This window comes from Anas acuta, chromosome W (genome assembly GCF_963932015.1).
Source record: "Anas acuta chromosome W, bAnaAcu1.1, whole genome shotgun sequence".
NCBI classification, from domain to species: Eukaryota; Metazoa; Chordata; class Aves; order Anseriformes; family Anatidae; genus Anas; species Anas acuta.
The window spans coordinates 28,197,844-28,215,258 of NC_089016.1; the positions used below are offsets into that span (position 1 = coordinate 28,197,844).

A 17,415-nucleotide genomic window follows, 5' to 3' on the forward strand; every position below is an offset into this window, starting at 1 on the left:
TTGTAGTTGTGGGGTTTTGCCATTGTGGGGCTTTGTGGGGTCTTATAGTTGAGGGGTTTTGTAGTTGAGGGGTTTTGCACTTTTGGGGTCTTGTAGTTGGGGGTTTTGAAGTTGTGGGGCTTTGCAGTTGTGGGGTTTTGCCATCATGGGGCTTTGAGGGGTCTTACAGTTGAGGGGTTTTGCAGTTGTAGGGTCTTGCAGTTGAGGCGTTTTACAGTTGTGAGGCTTCACAATTGTGGGGTTTGCTAGCTGGGCGATTTTACACTTGTGAGGCTTTGTAGTCGTGCACTTTTCCCATTTTGGGGCCATTTGCCAACACCTTTTCCCCCTTTCCCCCCTTTTCCCCCTTCCCCTCCACAAATCCCCTCAGCGCTCCCCCCTCCCCCCCCCCCCTCTCCCCTCCCGGTCCCGCCCTTTTTCCATCCCCTCAGCGCCCGGCGGGTGCCCGGATGCGGCGCATGCGCAGCGGGCGGCCCGGACGTGTCGGCGGCGGCGGAGCTCGAGCGGCCGGAGCGCGGCCGCCCCCCCCCCTTCCCCTCCCCCCCCTTTTATAACCCCGGCTTCCCCCTTCCCTTTTTTATTTTTTAATTTTTTTATTTAATTTTTTTTCTTCCCTTTTTCCCCTTTCCCCCTCCCCGCCCGCCCGCCGCCATCGCCTCACGGCCGCCTCAGCCCCGCGGCCGTGCCGGGGCGGCCGGGCCCGGCCCTGCCCTGCCCTTCGAGAGCCGCCGCCGCCACCGCCAAGGAGCGGGGCGGGGAGGGGCTGGGCCGGGGCTGGGAGGGGGGGGGGGGCGGCTGAGGAGGAGGAAGAGGAGGAGGAGGAAGGAGGAGGAGGAGGAGGAGGAGGAAGGAGGACGAGGCCCGGCCCCGCTCCGCCGCACCGGGGCCGGCCCCGGCAGCGCGGCCGAGCCTGGAGAGCGGCCCCAGGTAACATCCGCGCCCGGCAGCAGCGCTCAGCCCCCCCCTCAGCACCCCTCAGGGGGCTGCACCCCCCTTGGCTCCCCTCAGAGCCTCGCTGCCCCCCCCCCCTTCATCCCCTTGGGCCCCTTGAGGGCTGTGGGAGCTCTCAGCAAGGCCTGGCAGCGCCGTTCCCTCAGCTGCTGGTTTATTTATCCTTCCTACCCGGCTCTCCTCACCCCGAGAAGGAGCTCTGGGGCTTTTGGCTGGTTGCGAGCGGGTTGGGAGAAAGTTTTCTCGCCTGCTCCCCCCCCCTTTCCAGCTCAGCTCCTCCTCACCAGGAGCTTTGGAAGGCTCCTCACGCCTCGCCTCGCACAATGGGCGGCCGACTTGGGAGCGAGGAGAACAAAGCTTCAGGGTCCGCTGCGAACATCAGGACGCCGGCTGCCCACCTCGGAAACCTCGCCAAAAAACCCCCCCAGCTTTGGCTCAGGGCTGGCATTTTCCACGCTGGCTTTTCCCCGGAGTTATTCCTTGATTATTTTTTATTTTCTTTTCTTTTTTTTCTCGAACGCGGAGGACGTTATCCCGGCGAGCGAGGAGCAGACGTTACCCCGCGCGCCCCAGTGCCGGGGCGTCGGAAAAAAAAAACACAAAAAAAAACCAACAAAAAACCGCTGGCCGAGAGGGAGGAATCGGTGCCTGCGCCTCGTGTTGCTGGCTTCGGCCGCAATTGTTGCCTCTGTTTGTGAGGTTCGGGCAAATTGCTGTTTGCCCTCGCCGAGGGAAGCCTCCTGCGGGAAGATGGGGCTTGTAGGATGCTCCGAGGAAGAGCCCAGCCGGGGTTTTGTGGCCCTGCCACCTGCAGCTTGCTGCACCAGGGCTCTTTCCCCTTTTTCCTTCACCCCCTCTTAGGCAGGGGGACGGGCACGGAGTCCCGCTGGGCGGCTCAGACAGAGCAGCTGGAAAGGAATTTGCTTCCCTTCCTCGGCTCGTGCTTCTTTCTCTGACCGTACAGAAGTCTGTATTGAAAAGAGATTTTTGAGCTGTCTACGTTCTCCCTAAAAAAAAAAAACATAAATAAAGGGAGGGGAGGGGAAGCCGGGATGCAGGGTGCACCTTTGACAGGATTTAAAATCCGTGCTGGGCCGGCAGAGAGGTGCCAGGGTGGTGTTTTTTTCGCCGCCGCCGTCGTTCCTTGAATACCTGGAACCCTAAAACACCTGGAAGTTTTCTTCCAGCAAGAGATAGAGGCTCGTGGGTTTTTTTATTTTATTTATTTATTTGTTTTCTAGCCGTGCGCTTGCTTTAAAATGGACTGATTGGAGTTGATGGTTAGGATTTGAAGTGCTTTTGGCGTTTATTTCACGCCCCCGGCCCCAGAGGGTCCCCTCACCCTGTTATTTGGGGTGTTTGTCGCCCTTCTGGGCTTTCACCGCTGTTTCGGGAGCTTCTTGCCCACGAGGCTGCTTCGTTTCAGCACCAAAAGCTTCCCAAAAGCCCCGTGTTACCCCGCCACCTGCACGGAAACGCTTCTTCCAGTTGTGCCACGGCTGCAAAGCGCGTGTATTTTTATAAATATCCATACACACGGAAAGAAAACACTTGATTTTTTAAAAATAACGCCACTTTATGTTTTCTTTTAACACCTAAAACGCTCCAAATTGCCGTTCAGTCGCTCCTCATCACCCCGCTGAATGGCGTGATGCGTCCAGCAAACGGCCTTCAGGCTCTCCGCTTCTCTCGGGGCTGGAAAAGAAGCGGTTTTGCAGTGAAAACGAGGGATAAAACGGGATAAAACGTGCTCCAAAAGTGCCCCGGAGGGGTGAGGGGTGGTTTTTGGCCTTCTGCCCGTACCTTAAAGTCATTATCCGGTGGCATTTGGACCGGCCACATTTTTAGAGCCCGAGTTCCTGGGGGAATTCGAGCCCTCCGCGGCCGCGATTGGCTCCGACCCTACTGTAAACGGGGCGGGTAGTGTGTCAGGGCGCCGTGGGGCCGGGATTAACCCTCTTCCCCGAGCTCTGTGGGGTTGTAGGACCGCTGGCTCGTGTTCCTTCGTGTCATCTCCGTAAGCGTGCGGCGTCCCGGTCGTGGTTTGGGGTTGGTTTTGAGACAGGGGCGTGTTTGCAGGGGATAATCAGAGGTGTTTTTTGGCCATCCTAGCTGCTTTATTTTCCTCCCTTGAGGATCCCCTTTGCGTTACGGGACGCAGAGTGCCTTTAATATGTTTTTTTTTCCAAGTTAAATGACTTTCCTTGAGGTGGGGTGAAGCACTTGGTGCCTTTTCCTCCCGTGCTCCTCTCGGGTCTCGTTCCAGGAGCTTCGCTCCAGCGCTGCCTCCTGCTGCTTTTTTCTTCGTGCTCCCTCTCCTCATCATCCCAAAAACGGAATCCCAAACCGGAGGGGAGCTCTTAAACGCTTTATGTGCTTCCCGAGAAATCTCACCTCATTTCTCAATAGATGCCAGGTTTTTGGGGCTCAAAACCCCAAGATTAACCCCGGGGGGGGAGGGTTTGGTAAGCCAGGCTCCCGAATGACCCCGCAGTTGCGCCCCAGCGGCGTCGCAAATCCCGAACAAGTGGCCCGGCTTTCCGAAAAGTGCTGAGCCCTCAGAAGCTCCTATTGAGTGCGGTGGCAGCTGGGGGGGGGGGGGGGTGACTCAACGTTTCTGGAGATCGTTCCACTTCCAGAAGGATTTGTTTTTGCCGGATTTTATTCCCCTGCAAGCCAGCGAGCGAAATTCTTCCCAGTTCGAGGCGCGTGGAGCTGCGTTCCTGGGGTTAAGTGCTTATTTAAGGCTTTTTTTGGGGCTGCTAGCTTTATCTAGTCCCTTATTCCTGCTTATTTCCGCGTGTCTCTCCGGGATGCCGCCTCGTATCGAAGGCGAGCGATGTCCTGGCGAGCTTTGCCGGCTTTCTTACGAGCGCAGGTTGCCATGGAGAAGGACTGGCAGGTTGGGCTTGACTTTCAAAAGAGGCTTTATCGAGTCCAAGCGCCAAAAAAAAAAAAAACTAGCACCGAGGGAGGAACTTGAAGGGCTAGGTAAGGCACTGATCAGTTCACGTAGAATCCCCCAAATCAGGCCAGCTCTTCTAATTTCAGGAAATAACTTGGAAAAGAGGAGGTCTGCTAGCTGGGAGAGTGCCACGAGGACCAGAAAGCGCTGCAAATGCTTCTTTAAAACAAAATTGAAAGGCTAAAGGCGTAAGGGCGAGCTCACTCCTTGCCGTACCTTTAGTAAATCCGCTCTGTTTGACAGAGCCCATTTGGAAACAGGCTCTCAGCGACTTCGCTTGATTTATCTTGACCCAGAAGGAGCTGGAAAGAACCGAGGAGAGAGATCCTGGAGTTCCCGAACGCAAAGACACGAGCAGGGTTAATTCAGAGTGAGCTGAGCTGCCGGGCAGCTTTTTGCTCGAGTCTGAAGTCAGCGCCTTGCTGACTGGAGTTGAGGATGAAAGGAGGGCGACAGGCGATTCTGGTTTGCATTCGTGCTTTTTAGCTCTCTGAATTTTGGTGGAATCAGCGCCCCCCGGATTCCCAGGCGATGTTTTTCCTTGGCTGCACCCTCCCGGTGCAAAGCGTAGGAGATGGAAGCCCCTCTCCTCCTTTTCCTGCCTTCCTAGATGTACACCCTCCGTGTACATGGATATTTAACCGCTGTTATTAGGGGAAAAAAACACCAAAAATCTCATTTCTAAACCTGTGCAGGCAGTGTCTTAAGCATGTTTTAGCTATCACGGGACAAGCGATAGAGATTTTTTTTTTCCTGATGTGCTTTTAATATCCCGCACTTAGCTTGCAAATAAAAGAAGCAAAAAAAAAAAAAAGCCACAGGCTTCCTTAGAAACATGCTCTGCAATTTGTTAAAGAAACAATTCTAATGTAGCTATTTTTTCCTCCTAGGTTTTACCAAGAGACAGTACATCTAACACTTAACTTGGATCATCTCTTGTTCATCAGCTTGAGAATCATAACAGCCCCCAAAACTGACATTTGATCTGAAAGAGAAAGCTGTGACAAATGGACAATATGTCTATTACTAACACGCCAACAAGTAATGATGCTTGTCTGAGCATTGTTCACAGCTTGATGTGCCATCGCCAAGGTGGAGAGAGTGAAACTTTTGCCAAACGGGCAATTGAAAGTTTAGTTAAAAAGCTAAAGGAGAAAAAAGATGAATTGGATTCTTTGATTACAGCTATAACCACAAATGGAGCTCATCCTAGCAAGTGCGTTACAATACAGAGAACGCTGGATGGGAGGCTTCAGGTTAGTACAAGTGACAAATCAGATGTTTTCCTCCTAGCGAAGCTGGAGCAAAAGTGAGTGACGCAGGATCCTAGCGTGTTGAGGAAGCGTAGTTGATTTTTTTTTGTTGTCGTTTTTCTTCCCAAAAGGAGCAGAAGGCGGTGGATCAGCCGTCCTAAACGAGTGTGTGTGTGTGTGGCAGTAAAAAAATACAAATCAAATAAAACAAAACCAGGGTCACGTTCCCAAATTCGGCTGTTGATCCCGGTATTTTCCCGACAAGCTTCTGTTCGCTCTGTGTTGGTCAGCAGTGGGAAGAAAGAGCTAAGATCCCTTGCTCAGGTACTCCGAGGAGGCCGCACTGAGGATGTACGTTAGCCTTATGTCGTCAGTACTCAGTACCTGCCGAGCTTGGCTTGCGATTTCCTCGTTCCAGGACAGATGTCGTGTTTGCTGGCTAGCTCGCTGTCTACCCTCGAAGCATTTTATTATTTTTTTATTATTATTTTTATTTTTTTTTGTCACTTTGACGGATTGGCATTCTGCTACTTGGAAATTTCCTTCCGGGGGTAGGTTAGCGCCTCGGTCCTCTTCTTCTGGGGGCAAAGCTCCTTTCATCAGCCACGGTGGGGAAGGTGAACATCCACACGACATTAAGCACAAACTCTGCTTCTGCCATTTTGGACGCAGTCTTTTTTTTTTTTTTCTTAAAACCCACGGTGTTGATTTAACCGTAGCAAAACCAGATGCATATTCCCGTTGAGCACAGAACTTGAGTAAACTGAGTAAACTTTACCACCCTTTTTTTTTTTGTCCCCCCTCGTATTTTGATAACGGAGACAGGTTGTGTTTGTCCTCCCCCAGCTTTGCTCCTCGCTCGGTAAAAAGGCAAGGCCGTGCTCCTTTCCCACTCACCTTTTGTGTCTAACTTTTTAGGTGGCCGGTCGCAAGGGATTCCCTCATGTGATTTACGCTCGTCTTTGGAGGTGGCCCGATCTTCATAAAAATGAACTCAAGCATGTTAAATATTGTCAGTATGCTTTTGACTTAAAATGTGACAGTGTCTGTGTAAATCCTTACCATTATGAGCGTGTAGTATCGCCTGGCATCGGTAAGTAGCCTTTGGATTTCGGGATGGAACAGTGGTGGGAATGAAATGGGAAATGTTTTTTTGCCTGTGGAATGTAGAAAATAAAGACCTCGTTAGAATATTCGCTGTTAATGATCTGATTATAAATCACTCTTGTGTGGTTTTGTACATCTGCTTGATGGGATCGTTCTTTTAACCTCTTTTTCCAATGTTAAAGAGCAGTTTGTGGCTTTTGGTCGAGCCTTCGTTTGCTTCACAGACAGTTAATGTATATTCTAGAAATAATTTAGCACGGGGAGTTGTGTAGTGATGGAGGGGAAGAGTATATCACGTAGTCAATAATCTATAACATCAATTTGTAAAGGCTTATAAAATTAATGTTCAAACACTGTTCAAGGTTATAATTTTCCTCACACACCCCCTTTTTTTTTTTTCTTTCTATTTTTTAAAGATCTCTCAGGACTGACACTACAGAGTTCTGGTAAGCAGTTCTGTTTTCTGCCACATTTCTATTGGGACAAACTGTGTTAAATACGCTTCAAAATGCACATGATTTATTTCTATGCATGGAGGGAGGATAAAGAGCAGACAAAAATGGCTTTTTCTCTCCAATTTTGGAAAACAAACTACGTAGTGTACGAGAGGCAAGTGTGCTGATAAATTTAACTAGAAGCCTCAGCACAGTTTGCAGGTTTGTTCTCTTTCCATTGCCTGCAACTCATAAACCCCAACAAAATGAAAGAAGTACACCTGGATAATTAACTAATTAGCTGCGTTGGCTATAATGGATGCTTATTTAATAAGCAGTTTAACAAGCAAGTGGTCAGATTAGCAAATAAGACACGTTGTCATTAACATGCAGTGGAATGAAGCAGTTGATGCTGTTACCTCGCTGAAAACTGAGAGAAATTGGACATCAGATGTCCAGTGGATCTTACTCAGAAGTCAGATTGTGCAGCTGATAACAGCTTTATTTCAAAAATGTTATTATTTCTTCCAGAAGAAACTCAAAGATAAAGTTTGAGTAATCCCATGTTATTAGCACATTATTAGAAAATGAGCAAAAATGACTTCAAAAGCTTTTAAGTTTGATTTTTTTTTTTAATTTTTTTTTAACTTAGTGCTCATCTCTGCTAATTTGTGTTAGCAGTGTCTTCTGGAAAATGAATCCTACTAGCCAAGAGTTAAATACTTAACCTGTTTCCTTGTCATGCTGCTGTTTTTGGAGCAGGAAACTGAAAAATTACAGTCAGATTTTAATATATTTAGGGTTGCTTTAAAAACAAGCAAGGAAATTAGTGTAAGAGTTTTACTTGGATGTGCTCAAAAGGATATATAGAAACAAGTTCTGGTGGAAATGGTAGTAAGTTCCTTGTGGTGTGTATTGTTTCTAGTCAATTTTGATGGGAGTTTGAATGAAATAAGTGGTTTACTTTGCCGTCCAGTGCTTATTTGTAATTTAAAGATGTTTCTCTCAGTGTTTCAGAAACATTTATATCGGTTAAATTCTTCCCCTGGTAGTTTCATTGGCATTGTTACTGCTTGAAAGTAAAAAACTTGCACTCGAAAAGCGCAAATTGCAGCTAAATCTTGAAAATAAGTTTGCTTTGCATGTTTAAATGTTCTCTTTTTCACAGCCCCATCAAGCATGTTGGTGAAAGACGAATACGTTCACGATTACGAGGCGCAGCCGTCGTTGTCTTCAGCTGAAGGACATTCAGTCCAAACCATCCAGCACCCGCCGAGTAACAGGGCATCTACGGAGCCTTACAGCACCCCAGCCATGTTAGCTCCCACCGAGGCCAGCACTACCAGCACCACTAACTTTCCCAACATTCCTGTGGCTTCAACAAGTAAGATCATTGAGCTTATACGCAACCCTAAACCATAAAAACGTGAAAGTTCAGGGATAACCAACGATTTTGCCAAAGCACATCTCGCTTTGGACCCGTGCTGCTGCCACACTGCATTGTTAAATCGAGTGGCAGTCTTAAAAGTATTAAAATTTAAGGTTTTAAGTCGCGGAGTAGTTTGAATAAGTTTGCCTGCTAACCCTGTCTTTTTTCCACGGACACTACCTGAATGTTGGGAGACTGTTTTGGATGCTCCAAAGGTTCAATGACACGATGTTAAACTGCTGACCACTGATAAAGTGTGGCTGTTAGGGGAATAAATGCTACAGGAACGGAAGAACCTTAATATTTTATTACAACAGCAAGTGGAACAACAGACTTACTAGTGGGGGGCAGTGTAGAGATGTTTCCAGGCAATTCTTTTAGAGTTCCACTAAAATTATCTTCCAGTTTTAACATGACTTCTTAAAATTGGTCCAATGTACCAGAGTTGCAGCCCTGATTAATGCATTCAGGAGTCCAGAAGGGTGCTGCGGTGAAGATTTTCTTGCTATGAGTGGAAGATCTGCTTTACCAACATCCAAGCTCATTCCTCAGTTTAGGAGGCCCTGTTTATTTACACAACATCCTGCGGCCCTAATGTGGGGGAACCATGAAGTGGGAGGGGGTTTCCACCTGCTCTTCATCACTCTAATATCAAGGCTGTGTGAATGGAATGGATTTTGTGTTAATTTAAATCAGGGTGACGTGGTGTTGCAATTATCTTCTTTAATTTTAGGCAAGGACTTCTTTGCTTAAACCTAAAAACAGTTTGAGATTTGATGTCTGTATTTATCTCCAGCAGGAAAAAAAAAAGGATAGGTGATTTAATTGTATTACACTCCATAACTTTTTCTCATCGTTGCTGTAATTGTTGGTACCAAGTGGACAGGATAAAAAAACACCAAAATTTTAAGTTTTAGGACAAGTTTTCAATGTGTTCACCTCCGCTAGCAGGACCAGTTGGAGAGTGCTGATCAGTTTAGTGTTAATGGCTGAGCTGAAGCCTTACTGAATCCTGTTCTGAAATACCTGTAGTTTTACCTTAAAGCTTAGAAAATTTATTTGGGAGGAAAAAACCAACAACAAACACAAAACCAAGTTTCTGAGGAAGGAGTCCAGTGATGTATTCCAGTGCTATTTTTAAAAAAACCGTTCAATATGTTTTGGAGGAACGTAGATTGAAGTGTCCTCCCTAGGAACAGTAGTTGTAACCTGCTGAAAATCAGCAACTTATTGAGCACGCTGTTGGATTCATCCCAAATCTTTGGATTCATCCCAAATCTCCTCCCGATAAGTTCTTCGATAAAACCTTTGCCATCTCTTCTTTCCCTTCAGACTGAAAAATGAGATGCGAACAAAAAGATGTGGTTGCTAAAGCAGTTCTCTGCATACTTCTCCTAAAAAAATAAATAAATAAGGGTGTCTCAGAGTCAAAATGAGCTGCTGCAAAGCATCTTCCAGTTTCCTACGACGCTCTGGTGGGTGGAAAAAAAAAAAAAAGATCTGAAACCAAACTCTTAGGAACTGTGTATTGCAGCGCCCTGAGTTGGGTGCGTTTTCCTCCCCAGTAGTGCTGAGCTCTTCTGCATTCAACTTGTGGAACGTTGACGAATAGGTAGTGTGTTCTTTTACCAGGTCAACCTCCCAGTATATTGACAGGTAGCCATAGTGATGGACTCTTACAGATTGCTTCAGGGCCTCAGCCAGGAACTCAGCAGAATGGGTTTACAGCTCAGCCAGCTACTTACCATCACAGTGAGTATACACCTGCCTGCGCTCTTCTTAGCTTTCTAAAAGCGGTTTCCAAATGTTGAGGAGAAATAGAGGATGTAGAAATGAGATGCAGAAAAACTCCCTTAAAACCCAACCGCTCCTTTTTTTTTTCTTTCTTTTTTTTCTTTCTTTTCTTTCTTTCTTTTCTTTCTTTTCTTTCTTTCTTTTCTTTCTTTCCTTCTTCTTCTTTCTTTCTTTCTTTTTTTTTTCTTTTCTCTAGATAGTACTACAACTTGGACTGGAAGTCGAACGGCAGCCTACACACCTACCATACCTCACCACCAGAATGGCCATCTTCAGCATCACCCACCTATGCATCCTGGACATTACTGTAAGTGTTCCGGATTTTCAAGTCATGTTCTTCATTTTCAGTTTGGTTTAATGGTTGTTTGGGTCACCTGTGATTGATTTTTTTACCCCCGTGTCTTTTTTTATAGAACCACTGTCACTTTATTTAATATATTCTGACAGTTAAATGTAAGAACTCCTTGTACTTTCCTCAATTAAAACAGCAGAGATTAAAAATTCACACAGATCCCACCTATACTTTTGATGCTTTGCCATATCTAACAAAAAGCATTTCCTTTCTAAAACCATCATTTAGAAAACTTTGCAGTCTTGGAGTAAATGTTTCCGCTGTGGAAAAACATTTGGCCAGAAGCTGATTCAGAATTTGCTGCTTGGATCTGTTTTTCCTTCAAAATATGGATGTTTCTGGCTGGATATATTATTTTTATTTTTATATATTTATATATATATATATTTGTTGTTAGGAGAGGGGAGAAAATAATGTGAATTAAAGCTGAAAAGTCAACGTATCTTGATCAGAAAAATTGTTTTAGGTCCAGTTAGCAAATTTCATTATTGCTCTGTTAGGATCCCACCTCATTTCGCTCCTTACTTGTCAGAAACGCCAAGATTTAAGAACTTTACCGGTGCTGCAGAGACTCTATAAATGTTTTTTGTGTGCGAATGTAGCTTTCCATAATTAATGTTGGTAACTGGCTGGTGGTACCACACAGCTTTTCTTGGCTGCTGCCTCTTCTCACTTCAGAAAGTCGCATCTTTTGACACCTCCTAGCGTTGTGCTTGTTTTTGACATCTTGTTGCAAAAGCTGCCGTTGCTTATAATACTACATCGAAGCCTTTTCTTCTTGTCCTCTGCTGCCTGCGAGGAAGCCAGTTAGTTTATAAAAGAGGAAAGAATTGACTTGGCCTTTACCGAGACCACATTCACTATTTATTCTTTAGAGAACAAATTCCCTGGGATTTTTTTTTCCCCATCTCCATGGAGGGTTTGTTCTAGTTGACTCCGTAGCGTTCTGGGCAACCTGTTCTGTGAATGAGGAGCTAATGAAGTTGGGTTTCTGACAGATTTATATCACGTACCTCTATAAAATGATTCTCTCCTTCCTTGATTTGTGGCCACATGTGGAGCCGAAGTCCTATTTGTATTACATCTCCCTAACGACATCTAGTTCCTTTTATCTCCTGGAGCTGGCTCAAGCAGCACAGTGAAGTGTTACACTGCAGCCTTCCCTCCTGGGATGCTAGTGGAGCTCTCTGAATTTTCAAAAAAACACCTAAATGTGTAATTCTGTGGGCATTTTTTTCTCGATTTGGCCTCTTCATTCAGCTATCCCTGAGATTTAGAATATGTGGCATCCTCGCAAGTCCTTTTTTCTCCCAAAACAGGTTAAGAAAGATCTTTTATTTATTTTTTTTTCCTCGTGTAAAACAAATTGCATCTTTTCTCTTCAAGGGCCAGTTCACAACGAACTCGCATTCCAGCCTCCTATATCAAATCATCCTGGTAAGTAAAATCTGAAATAGAATGCTGAGGATTGTTCAAGCTAACAAAGTTGTTTTGAATTTGCATTTTTTTTATATAAGAAGTACTCTGAATTTAGTGGGAGGGATTCAAAAGGGGAAGAAAGAAGGAGAGGAACCACTTCATGATGCCTTCTTTTGAATTTGGACCTCTGTGTTTTAGAAATAATGACAGAAGACATTAATATAAATTAATAATGACATAACACTCAGACACACGAGTATTTATTCGAAGATGAAGAAACTTAAAGGAGCTCAGAGCAATTTAAACTTTGGGGAACTTCAGGTTTTAAGGTGTCTGGAGAGAGCAACAGGCAGCAAACCTTGCAGGAGCTTTGACAAGCCAGTTGCTCCCAGCTAGCCCTTGAGCAGCTGATACACATAAACAAAATCACGATGTTCTTTAGCTCCTTGCTTGAGTGCTTGGGTTTCAGTGGCAGCCTTTAAGGGATCAGGGTTTCTCTGCCTCTCCTTGCTTATTTAAACTTGCAGCGTTACCCTGAATGACAAAAATGGTTGCAGAAAGCCTGCCTGTAACGTTTTTTGGGGGGTTTCTGCGCGTTTCACCCAGCTAATTGTCTCTCCAGCTCCAGAGTACTGGTGTTCAATTGCGTATTTCGAAATGGACGTGCAAGTCGGGGAGACGTTCAAGGTCCCTTCGAGCTGTCCCATCGTTACCGTCGATGGCTACGTGGATCCCTCTGGAGGAGACCGCTTCTGCCTGGGCCAGCTTTCCAACGTGCACAGAACAGAAGCCATCGAGAGAGCAAGGTATTCTGCACCCCAAAAAGCTCCAGCTGCTGGTGATATTTGATATTTTCTTTTGTTTTTTCAGCACGTGGCTCCCTTTAAAAACATTTTATTTTTTAAAACTGAATTAACCATAGCAGAGCATGGTTTTTAGCCCGCTACTGTAACGCATTCAGAACGCCAACTGCGTGACAAGGACCTCGTAGCACATTGCTTTTCCTTGCTTTCAAAGGCTGTGCCTTCCAGGATAAAATTAGCAACTCGTGCCATTCTGTATGCGAGCTGAAAATGAGCTCTCCATCTCACAGCGATGTGAGAACTGACTGCAAAATATACATTTGTCAAAGGAACAAAGGAAGGTTGATGGAGAGCTAGCTGGAATTTTCATTCATTCTCACCACGCGTGCGCCAGGCTTTGATGTGAAAGCCCAGAGAGCTGATCTTAGGACTTTTTTTTTTTCTTCGGAGTGAAAAGGAATAAAAGAAAAGGAATAAAATAAGGAATAAGACCCGTGTCTTCCAAGCTGTTGCATTGTGACAATCAAAGCCCTAGATTGCTGCGGCGGGATCCAAACGAGCACGCAGTTCCGCATTAAAATGTGGCTTTGTGTATGCGCCCGGAGTCGCTTTCCGTGCTAGGGAGCACTTGTGGGATTTTCACACTTGGGAACAGAACCCCGAATGTGTTTGGGATCCCAGCTCCGTATTGTCAGCGAGTGGGTTTCGTGCTGCTCGAGTGCCATCGCTTCTGCATTCTGTGTTTCCCATATGTCTTTACGGGGCGTTACAGATGGTTTTTGACTTCCCAGATTTTGCCTAACCGCACACTCTGTTATCCTCACGATAATAACCACGGTTTCAAGTCCTCGTACGAATGGAGCGCGTGTGGTTTTCCTCCAGAATGTAAATCAGGGCTTCGTAGCCTCCTGGAGAATTGTTTTAGGACTTATTTATTAAGGTGCTGATTTATAGCTTACAAACACAGGTGCATTCAACCTCTTTTTTCTTTTTTTTTTTTTTTCTTTCCAAGGTTGCACATAGGGAAAGGGGTGCAGCTGGAGTGCAAAGGAGAAGGTGACGTGTGGGTTCGATGCCTCAGTGACCACGCGGTCTTCGTTCAGAGCTACTACCTGGACAGAGAAGCAGGGCGTGCGCCAGGGGATGCTGTTCACAAGATTTACCCAAGTGCATACATAAAGGTTGGTTTGGATGCTCCACGAGGAAAACTTGGGGGGGGGAAGCAGCGTGCTTTCTGTTCTTGCACATCGTAGGGAAGCTGTGAGGCACTGAAATAAATCAAACGTGGAATCAGAGACTTCGTTATCATCTTAGAATCGTCAACCTCACTTAAAAAGTCATCTTTAGGGGAAAAAATCCATTTGACAAGTCACTTTAGAGTCATTTAAAAAGTCATCTTGATGGAAGGTATCCTCCAGATACCGTCAAAGTAACTGATTTCGTATTTTGTCAAGCAATCTCCATCTTTTAAATTAACTGCTGCCAAAAATTTAGCATATTCTTGAAAAATGGGTAAAGCCTGACAAAGTGAAGCTGGACTTGCTGGCATCTCTTTTTATTTGCGTGCCTATTTTCCGGAAATCCCAGAATTTAATAAAAATCGGGATTTCATCAGCCTGCGACTGACGAATTTATTCTGGAGAGCAGAGAGCTCCGGTTTGTTGGAGGTGGGAGCTGAGGACTCTGTTCCTTCGTTGATTTTGGTAAACCTACAGAGTTTGATATTTATTTTTTTTATTTCTTTAAAGGTGTTTGATTTACGCCAGTGTCATCGTCAGATGCAGCAGCAGGCTGCCACTGCTCAAGCCGCCGCTGCTGCTCAAGCTGCAGCAGTAGCAGGAAACATCCCCGGCCCGGGATCAGTAGGTGGAATAGCCCCAGCCATTAGTAAGTAAATTAACTGCTTGCTCTGCTTTTTTATTCTTTTTTGAAAAAAACTCAGCTTTTAGCAAGACTTAAAATTTGTAAGGTTCTTGAGAAGAGGAGGAGGTTGTAATGGTGCTTTTTGAGTTTCCTGAGTTGCTAAATTCTATTTCCGTGATACTACACTTAAATATTCTTTAAATGGTGAGTACTTAGGTGTGTCGGGCTGCTTTATGGGCCACTTTTGGATTCCTTGCGCTGCCAAACGGAGCTTTCCAGCTACGTTCCAAAATACTGAAGGCATTTTGGGGAAAGTATTTAAATTTTCTTCCAGACGTGGTTGTGATTTGAAGCTTGCCAGCTGTGTTCAGCTTGTTATTAGTCGGAGTAACAACTGACACTCTTAGATCCAACTCCTTTTGTATTTTAACACCCTTTCAAGATTGCAGAACGATGAGAAAGAAAACTTATTGGGAAGAAAGGCAAAATAATTGCTGAGCTGTGGTGATAGAGACCTAGAAATACCGATGGGCCTTGGCTGTGGTGAGAGGGACGGGTATGTGGAGAAGCAAGAAAGCAAACAGGAATGGCTAAACAAACAAGTGATTAAAAAGCGTGTCTGCAAACATTTAATTGAAACACTTACTTGAAATCTCTCCTCTCTAGGTTTGTCAGCTGCTGCTGGAATCGGTGTGGATGACCTCCGCCGCTTGTGCATACTCAGGATGAGTTTTGTAAAAGGTTGGGGACCTGATTACCCGAGACAGAGCATCAAAGAGACACCGTGCTGGATTGAAATTCACTTGCACCGTGCCCTCCAGCTTCTAGACGAAGTACTTCATACCATGCCTATCGCCGACCCACAACCTTTAGACTGAGATTCCCTCTGCTGCACTGCTGTGGGCCGTTATGTTGTGAGGCTGGTGGATTGTAAAATACAACTCTTGTTTATAACCTGAAGATATATTTTACTTTTTGTTCTGCTTAATCTTCGAAAAACCGGGTTTTAAAAATGTGTTTGCCGCCTTGCTCTTAGCAGAAAGAACCTGAACATGCAGAATTCGGATTTCAGTTATGTTTCAGAACTTAATTGTCATGATACGTGGCTCAGGGCTTGAAGTGAAAGGGAAACGCCTTACAGAGAGACCTTACAGTATTGGGGTTGTGCCCTTTGAACCTTTTCCTTCTCTATCACGGCCTCTTGGGTGAGAAGCCTCACAGGAGCCTTTTGTATGCAGAATATATATTATATATATATTTATATCTGAAAATTCCTTCTAAGAATTATTTACGTGACAGCAACTAAATTCCAGCTGATTTGGGATGTTCTTTTTAGGGAACAAGAGTTACCGGAAGACTTTTTCTTTATTTTGTCGCCTATCTCGGTATGATTTTTCCAGATTAAAAGGTAGAAGCTGCCAAAAAAAAAAAAAAAAGGCAAAAAAAAAGTGAGGGATGAGACGTGCATTGATTAAAAATAGCAAGGAAAAGAAACGTCGCTTTTCCTTCACTAGTTTTTAAAAAAAGAGATCTTAGATTTTTATTTCTATGGACACGTGAGTTTTAAAACACTAAAAAGAAACGGATGCTCTCAGTGCTGGCACTCAGCTCAAATATCACGAAATACCCTTTCTGCAAAGGCGCCACGGAAATTGCGGAACGAGAACCTGATGGCAGGAACACATTTTCATAACTACCGCTGATTTTACTCGCGTGCCACTTGGCAGGTCTTTTAAACGCCACAAAAGCAAAGTTTGCGCGACTCTTTTTACTCGCATCCGCCATTCGATCACGTGCGAAATGACATCGATCGTTTATTAGGATCCAGTTTTTGTATCCGTTCACCATTTCCACTCAGGGCAAGATGGCAAACCTGTTTTTATACCTCTCGGTTCTTTTAAGCCCTCTGCCATCAACGACCGTATCAATTGGCAATGACTTTGTATAGAGAATTTATAGTAGAAAACAAACAAAAAAAAAATGCAAATGTATTGACTGTATGACAGATACAATATGTATGCTTTCTCTCTAGTTAATAGTATAAATAAAACTATGAAAACCCTGAGTTTTTATAAATCCAGTTGGCTTTTTTTCTGTAATTCTGCACCTTGGAACCGTTGATCTTGAAGGATGGATTGACTTTTCCTTCGCCAGCCCAGCAGCAGCAGGAATTTGTGGGGGTTGACGTCTGCCAGGAAGCGAGTCCAATTTTTCTTCCTTCCCCTGCTTCTCCCTACAGGAGGATTTCTCTTTCTTGGGGCTGTGACACGCAGCGTTGAGGTGTTGCTGCCCCCACGTGCTGAAATTTTTGGGAAAGGAGTCGGCAGTCGGTGCTTCTGCTCCACAAACACAGCACAGAGGACAGATGACACCAGAGCGATGCCCAGAACTGGATGAATTTTCTCAATATGAACACTTCTTCACACTAATTCCTACAGAAATCCCATTTTCTTCTCCTCTCTCTGTCTTCTTGATGTTTGGAAAAATCAGCGTTCGCTTTCCTCGAAGCCTTAAGTTGAAAACCTTTTTCGTTTTCCCTTCTCTCCTAACGATCTCGTTTGTCAGCGCAGCTGCAGCTTTTCAGGAATGCCTGAATCAGAGGATTCTGACTGCATCCTTAGAGAAATTTCTAATTAACCAGGGAAAATACGTAGCAGGGTTACGCTTCCCAACAGGAAACTTGATTCGGTGGACGACGACAGTATTTGGATGGCCAGGAGCATCAGAGGAGTTCATCAGAATCAAGAAATTGCGCTCCACACCAGAAGAAATCCAAACATCGTGTCAGGCGGTTGAAATATCCTTTTTTTTAAATATTCTTTTTTTTTCTCTCTGTTTCTTACGACAAGGCGTAAAAGACAGCGCCGAACGGCTTGCAAAAACCCTCCGGCAGCACCTCGAGTCTCTGCCAGTTCTGCGTTTGTGGCTTTTTTAGGGCTTCACAAACGGGGGCTTCTTTCTTTTGGGGCTTTCTGGTGAGCTTTGGTAGCGCTGCCGAGGTGGAACCGAGCTGGATTGAGAGCCACCAAGCACCCACAACCCAAA

General features: G+C 45.3%; 1 protein-coding gene across 2 annotated transcripts; it reads left to right on the top strand.

Annotated features, from left to right (window-relative positions):
* Nucleotides 1–549: 549 nt before the first annotated feature.
* On the top strand, nucleotides 550–15,806 carry SMAD4 (SMAD family member 4). 2 transcript variants are annotated; one of them, XM_068665816.1, is made up of 12 exons: nucleotides 550–927; nucleotides 4,807–5,172; nucleotides 6,088–6,262; nucleotides 6,693–6,722; nucleotides 7,879–8,094; nucleotides 9,772–9,891; nucleotides 10,130–10,240; nucleotides 11,672–11,722; nucleotides 12,327–12,510; nucleotides 13,520–13,688; nucleotides 14,256–14,394; nucleotides 15,037–15,806. In XM_068665816.1, exons 2-12 carry the CDS (start codon nucleotides 4,924–4,926, stop codon nucleotides 15,246–15,248), a joined length of 1,656 nt encoding a protein of 551 aa, XP_068521917.1. In that variant the 5' UTR covers nucleotides 550–927; nucleotides 4,807–4,923; the 3' UTR covers nucleotides 15,249–15,806. The 2 variants fall into 2 exon arrangements, with proteins under 2 accessions (XP_068521917.1, XP_068521918.1); XM_068665817.1 differs by lacking the exon at nucleotides 9,772–9,891 and having other exon boundaries at nucleotides 554–927.
* The last annotated feature ends 1,609 nt before the right edge of the window (nucleotides 15,807–17,415 follow it).